This window comes from Pelobates fuscus, chromosome 9, assembly GCF_036172605.1.
Source record: "Pelobates fuscus isolate aPelFus1 chromosome 9, aPelFus1.pri, whole genome shotgun sequence".
In the NCBI taxonomy this organism is placed as follows: domain Eukaryota; kingdom Metazoa; phylum Chordata; class Amphibia; order Anura; family Pelobatidae; genus Pelobates; species Pelobates fuscus.
The window spans coordinates 169,251,860-169,259,475 of NC_086325.1; the positions used below are offsets into that span (position 1 = coordinate 169,251,860).

The 7,616-nt window shown below is 43.3% G+C and overlaps 1 protein-coding gene across 1 annotated transcript; it reads right to left on the reverse strand.

Moving 5' to 3' along the window:
- Positions 1 to 1,030: 1,030 nt before the first annotated feature.
- LOC134572698 (transcription cofactor vestigial-like protein 4) lies at positions 1,031 to 4,291 on the reverse strand. Its single transcript, XM_063431808.1, has 5 exons — positions 4,183 to 4,291; positions 3,399 to 3,537; positions 2,493 to 2,724; positions 2,090 to 2,186; positions 1,031 to 1,519 (listed from the first exon to the last, which is right to left on the reverse strand). Exons 1-5 carry the CDS (start codon positions 4,247 to 4,249, stop codon positions 1,287 to 1,289), a joined length of 768 nt encoding a protein of 255 aa, XP_063287878.1. The 5' UTR covers positions 4,250 to 4,291; the 3' UTR covers positions 1,031 to 1,286.
- Positions 4,292 to 7,616: the final 3,325 nt, after the last annotated feature.

Genomic DNA, 7,616 nt, shown 5'->3' on the forward strand with positions numbered 1-7,616 from the left:
ACTACAATCTGTTAGAAAAACAGAGTGATCTGTTCAAGTCACCAAAAGTGATTAAGTAGATGAGAATTTTTTTTTCGATATATCATTTGAAAGTTTTTTGTTTTTTGTTTTTTTTTTTAAACAGATTTTGATTTGAAACGTTTATTCTAAATTATTTAAACTAGGCCAAGAAAATTAGTGGAACGCTTTTCCCAAAAATACTCGAGACATGGTGGGGGAGTTTTTTTTTTTTTTTTTCCCTGCTCAGATATTTTGGGTGTATCGTGAAATGTTGTTGTTAAAGTTGCACAATTCTAGCTTAATAATAAAAAGTCATTTGGTAAAGACGTTTTAAGGCAAAAATATCTGAGCCACGGTTTAGTCACTTGTACGCTTCGAAATCACTCTGAATATTACAGGCTGAGAGACCCAAATAAAACATATTTCTACCAATTTGGGCCATAATGGCCTTCACTTTTGATAGTAACAGTGTTTGCTGAGTCCTGCACCGTTTCTGTAAATTTAATATGAGCTGCGGTGAAATCGGCCAGTGTTTAACACACAAAAACCATTGGATAAAATGCTGGATTATTTTACAAAAAAATGGGAGGATAATTTTATTACACTTCATTCATGCATGATATCAACAAAATTAATTATTTCAATTGATAATTCTAAAGGTTAAAACAAAATTACTTTGTTTCCAAAAACCTCCTTTTTCCTGACAAAATTATTCACTAAATTCAAAACAAATGTAAAATGTTACTGTTTTTAGGAAGACTATTTTGAAATGTACTTTGAATTCCTGACTGGCTATGCATTAGTGGAAAGCCTTGATGGAAAGGGACAATGAATGGACTGGCTGATTGTGATAGCCGGAAGTGAAGCCCATTTTAAAAATAAATAAATAAATAAATAAAACTGTATCAGCCATAAACCTATGATAGTAAATACTTATGCCGATTTTGGTTGACAAATAAAGTGTTGTGCAATAACGCGATGTGGTCCCTTTGAAGTGTTCACAAATTTACCAAAGAACAAATTAATCACAAACCATTTTAACTTTTTATTAAAAAACAATATTTTACATGAAGTAGTATCAGAGGACCCAACCCAAACCTTCAGTTTTCCCAAATACTGTGAAACTTCGATTGCCCACGTCCTTTCCAGTGTGAGATACGTCTTTGCGTCAATAAATATATTTACATGGCATAGGAATTCAAGATGGCGCACATTCAGCGCTTTCAATCCAAAGTCTCTTTATTGTGGTTTTTTTTTTAGTCCATAAATGGCTGTTTCGAAAAGGTCTATAAGGCCTGATGTCTGCTCCTCTTTGTGGGGGAGGACGGAGAGTCGGCTGCTGCTCGAATTAGAAACCACTTGGATCCAAGAGCTTTGGAGAAATGATCTTCTACAGAAATATTGGTGGACTGGGCTGTGAGAGGGGCACCTGGGCTCGGGGGCCGCATGCTTGGACGGGGCTTACAAGACGTCAGGCTCCTCTGGAAATGTTCCTCCACATCAGCAATTCTTGAAGAAACTAAAAAGGGAGAAACAGCAAATACAAAAATAGCATTAATAGCGTTGTCTCATTATGATAAAACGGGAGAATATGGAAGTTGGCCAAGATAGGACTTCTCTCTGCATTGCAGGTTCTACAAAGCACCAAGGGACTTGGAGACATTTTATAAAGGGGCATTCAGTGCTGAAATCAGGAAATCCCAGATCTGACATATTTATAGTCTTCATAGCTGTGCCAGGGCAACTCTATATCAGGATATGGGAAAATTGTAGCTCTTTATCCAAGAGCAGGAAGAAATGAAGGTCATCCATTAATGGTCCATCCATTAGTGGAGACATTGACTGAAATGACATGTTATGGATTAAAAAGTCAAATCCTGAGTTATAGCTATCAATATTTGGGGATTTCCAGACTTAATACCATATAAAAATATATTAGGAGTTCAGAATAAAAAGTGCACAATCTGTAAAGTGGAGCAGTTTCCATGGAAACCAACTGAATTGTTCACTGTGCACTTTGCTCCAGAATTTCTTTACCCTCAATTCCCCCCATATTAGCTGCTCCCACAGAGATGTAGTGTAGACTTACTTTGATTTTTGCTGTCCTTCGAAGGATTTGCCTCCTCTGCCGACACTGGGAGCATTGGTTTGGACTTAGATATGCAGGTGATTACAGAAGGTCGGTTCTGAAATGAAACCGGTCGCAGATTAGAGATGAATGTGAAGTGGACGTACGGACAAGGAGGGAGGTAAAAAGTCAGGGTTGGGGAGAACTTGGAGCGAGGCTGAGGAAGGTAATGGTAGATTACGGACAGGGAGTGCGGTACAAGGTCAGGGTTGGGGAGGACTTGGAGCGAGTCTGAGGAAGGTGATGGTAGATTACGGACAGGGAGTGCGGTACGAGGTCAGGTTTGGGGAGGACTTGGAGCGAGTCTGAGGAAGGTGATGGCAGATTATGGACCAGGTAACAGATTGGAAACCCAGTAACTTACCTGCTGCAGCATGATGGGAGAAATCGGCTTTTCCAGCCTCTTGACCAACGCCAGTGGTTGGTCGTCCTGATGTATTACGGTCTCCTTTTCCAGCAGCCGCCTCTCAGGCATCAAATGCTTCAGAACTTTTTCCAGGGAAATAGTGGGGCCCAGCAATTTGGGGGTGCTTGTTATCGTAGGGTGCTGTCTTACTGTAGACTTTACATTTACTGGAGATGATGCAACCTTTCCCCTAAAAATAAGAAAAATATTGATTTGACCACACAGCCTAATAAGAACCATTTTTAAGGACACCCCACGGTCTGCACACACTTACCCCCATATCTATACATACCCCACAGTCTGCACACACTTACCCCCAAATCTACACATACCTAACGGTCTGCACACACGTACACATTCCATTGGCCTGTTCCCCACTGCTTCATCATATGTCTGTACCCCCAATTGCCTGCTACTATTGGTCCCCACAAACTGACTTCACCCCAGTCACTTACTGTAGAGGGAGCAATTTATGGGGCTCCAATGCCAGTGTATATAATAAAGGGGATCCATCAGCCCATGATATTTAATAAGGGCTTCTGATGCCCACAGGTACAGGAGATGTTCGCCCCTCCGTTATTTGTATATGAGGGGGCTCCATCCTCCCTCGCATGTATAAATAGGGGTTCCACACCCTCAGACTGGATATTTTGGAGGTTCCATTCACACTAGTTTGCAAATTCAGGGGATCCATCCTCCCCACTCTGTATATTTTGAAAGTTTCATTCCCAATCTTTACAAATTCAGGGTATTCATCCAGATTTTGGGGTAATCCCCATAGCGGTTTCATAGAGGGGGTCCTCTCCCCTTTAGGATGCAGTAAGTGTGCTGCAGCGTCCCCATATAAAGGGGACATCTCCGTACCTGTACTGGTTGCTGGCAGGATGCACCCGTTTTCGGAGCTGTGGCGGCTCTGGGCTGTGCTTGCGTTTGATGGGGTATACGGGGATCGCATGGTTTGAAAAGGGGCGCAGTCTGTCTGTGTCTCGCATGCTGTGCTGTCCTGGAATAGCAGGGAGAATAAAATTAAACACAGGGAGATAAATGGCATATTCACGTCACACAATATCATACCCCGGGGGGCAATAGTAAATTCACTAAGCCCTCCAACATCACACAATATCATACCCCAGGGGGCAATAGTAAATTCACTAAGCCCTCCAACATCACACAATATCATACCCCGGGGGGCAATAATAAATTCACTAAGCCCTCCAACATCACACAATATCATACACCCGAAGTAGGGGGGAGGGGGGGCAAAAGTGGTACATTCACTGCAGCCCTCCCCAGTCGCACAAAATATCATACCACGGGGGCAATAATGGTAAATTCACTGCAGCCCTCCCCGTCGCACAAAATATCATACCCCGGGGGGCAATAGTAAATTCACTAAGCCCTCCCACATCACACAATATCATACCCCCGAAGTAGGGGGGCAAAAGTGGTAAATTCACTGCAGCCCTCCCCAGTCGCACAAAATATCATACCACGGGGGCAATAATGGAAAATTCACTGCAGCCCTCCCCCTTCACATATATCATACCCTGGGGGGGCATTAATGGTAAATTCACTGCAGCCCTCCCCATCACATAATATCATACCGGGGGGGCAATGTCTGGCAGTAACAGTAAGTAGCACCACCTACCTTCCAGGATATAGACTTTGAATCCACTGGAGATTCCCATAGTGTATTGGAGGCTGGATACGGCCATTGTCTCCGGCTATTGGGGCAGAGAATGAGGGAACAGGTAACAGTGACAGGATTCCTACCTGAGTGAAGGACTGGGGCCTTTTATATGCAGCCAGCACTCAGAGCAGCCAATGAGGAGACACTCAGCTCCATCTCCCCCACCCCCCACACACCTCCCCTCTCACCTTCCAGACTGACAGCCTGGGGCCGACCCATGCTCACTCATCACTGCCAGCAGGCACATCAGGGGTTAATGGCTCTATCAATGTGTCTGCACTGCCAGCACAGTGATATAGAAAGGGTAGTAGATACCTGGAATAGCCTTCCAGTGGGAGCAGTAACAGTGATATAGAAAGGGCAGTAGATACCTGGAATAGCCTTCCAGTGGGAGCAGTAGCAGTGATATAGAAAGGGTAGTAGATACCTGGAATAGCCTTCCAGTGGAAGCAGTAACAGTGATATAGAAAGGGTAGTAGATACCTGGAATAGCCTTCCAGTGGGAGCAGTAACAGGGATATAGAAAGGGTAGTAGATACCTGGAATAGCCTTCCAGTGGGAGCAGTAACAGTGATATAGAAAGGGTAGTAGATACCTGGAATTGCCTTCCAGTGGGAGCAGTAACAGTGATATAGAAAGAGTAGTAGATACCTGGAATAGCCTTCCAGTGGAAGCAGTAACAGTGATATAGAAAGGGTAGTAGATACCTGGAATAGCCTTCCAGTGGGAGCAGTAACAGTGATATAGAAAGGGTAGTAGATACCTGGAATAGCCTTCCAGTGGGAGCGGTAACAGTGATATAGAAAGGGTAGTAGATACCTGGAATAGCCTTCCAGTGGGAGCAGTAACAGTGATATAGAAAGAGTAGTAGATACCTGGAATAGCCTTCCAGTGGAAGCAGTAACAGTGATATAGAAAGGGTAGTAGATACCTGGAATAGCCTTCCAGTGGGAGCAGTAACAGTGATATAGAAAGGGAAGTAGATACCTGGAATAGCCTTCCAGTGGGAGCAGTAACAGTGTTATAGAAAGGGTAGTAGATACCTGGAATAGCCTTCCAGTGGGAGCGGTAACAGTGATATAGAAAGGGTAGTAGGTACCTGGAATAGCCTTCCAGTGGGAGCGGTAACAGTGATATAGAAAGGGTAGTAGATACCTGGAATAGCCTTCCAGTGGGAGCAGTAACAGTGATATAGAAAGAGTAGTAGATACCCGGAATGGCCTTCCAGTGGGAGCAGTAACAGTGATATAGAAAGGGCAGTAGATACCTGGAATAACCTTCCAGTGGGAGCAGTAACAGTGATATAGAAAGGGTAGTAGATACATTGAATAGCCTTCCAGTAGGAGCAGTAAAGAAAATGAAGAATACTTGGGATGTGTATAAGAATATACAATAGGTGTAATCAGTCAGGTTTCACCGTGACTAAATATATTGGTTAATAATTAGTTTTATTTATAGCTTAAATGTCATTTCCATGGTGTTTTGTCTGACTTCCATAGCAGGAAACATTACAAATATTGAGCCCATAGGCAGCTGCACATAGCACTAGGAAGTGCCTAATTCCTGGAATCTGTGCGAGTCAAAGGGGGCAGGGTGGGTGTTTATTCCCAGTGCTCGCATTACTGAAGGCTTCTAATGGCAAGTCACTTTCAGAACTGACTTGTTGTGTTAATGAGCCACATGAGCGCCAGGTGACTTTACGTTTACAGGAATCTAGGTAATGCCTAGGGGTTCTATCACTGGCCAGAGGTGGAATTAATGCCTAGCGGTTCTATCACTGGCCAGAGGTGGAATTAATGCCTAGGGGTTCTATCACTGGTCAGAGGTGGAATTAATGCCTAGGGGTTCTATCACTGGCCAGAGGTGGAATTAATGCCTAGGGGTTCTATCACTGGCCAGAGGTGGAATTAATGCCTAGGGGTTCTATCACTGGCCAGAGGTGGAATTAATGCCTAGGGGTTTTATCACTGGCCAGAGGTGGAATTAATGTCTAGGGGTTCTATCACTGGCCAGAGGTGGAATTAATGCCTAGGGATTCTATCACTGGCCAGATGTGGAATTAATGTCTAGGGGTTCTATAACTGGCCAGAGGTGGAATTAATGTCTAGGGGTTCTATCACTGGCCAGAGGTGGAATTAATGTCTAGGGGTTCTATAACTGGCCAGAGGTGGAATTAATGCCTAGGGGTTCTATCACTGGCCAGAGGTGGAATTAATGCCTAGGGGTTCTATCACTGGCCAGAGGTGGAATTAATGCCTAGGGGTTTTATCACTGGCCAGAGGTGGAATTAATGTCTAGGGGTTCTATCACTGGCCAGAGGTGGAATTAATGCCTAGGGATTCTATCACTGGCCAGAGGTGGAATTAATGTCTAGGGGTTCTATCACTGGCCAGAGGTAGATTTAATGCCTTGGGCTTCAATCACTTGATAAAGCCTGTTTTTTGGCGAAACGCGTTGTGTTTTTATAAGAATCCAATAAAAGTATTTTGCACACTTACTTTTATTTGTTGCTGTTTTATCCTGGCTGATTTTTTATCATTTTAAAGATCCAGTACTACAAAAGAAATCCCTGGTACGCCTGGTTCATAGAGCAGTGTGTCTATAAGTACGTTTCATTTTACCTTTTACTGCTGTTTTTTATACGGTAAACACTATGGGCCCTCTCTTGTGATTTTATTTTCATAAGACCGGCACTGCAAGCATCGCTAGAAGGATATCCTACATGTGGGGAGTTTAAATACCACTGTATGCTGTTTTACTCAGAGCTGGTTATAGCTCTCCCAATTGTAAGTTGGCACTCTTAGGACCTCAGTGTTGTCTGTAGTTGCAGTTAACCTACGTTATTGCACCATTGGGTTTTCCCCCTTTTATGTATTTTAGATGTTGACGCTTATCTGGAATGCTGTAAGAAGTCTTGAGGATACACCTCCAAGTGTCCAGTTATATCCTACATGTGGGGAGTATTAAATACCACTGTATGCTGTTTTACTCAGAGCTGGTTATAGCTCTCCCAATTGTAAGTTGGCACTCTTAGGACCTCAGTGTTGTCTGTAGTTGCAGTTAACCTACGTTATTTCACCATTGGGTTTTTCCCCCTTTTATGTATTTTATATGCTGACGCTTATCTGGAATGCTGTAAGAAGTCTTGAGGATACACCTCCAAGTGTCCAGTTATATCCTACATGTGGGGAGTATTAAATACCACTGTATGCTGTTTTACCTAGAGCTGGGCATAGCTCTATAAATTGAGAGTTGGCACTTCTCTACTTCTATGTTGTTCGTGATCCAGCTTTCCTAAAACGGGTTTGCACTATTGGTCTCTATTTTTGCTTTTGTATTTCATATTTACCACTGAGGATTCAAAGCAAGAACTGAAGAATATACACTCCAGG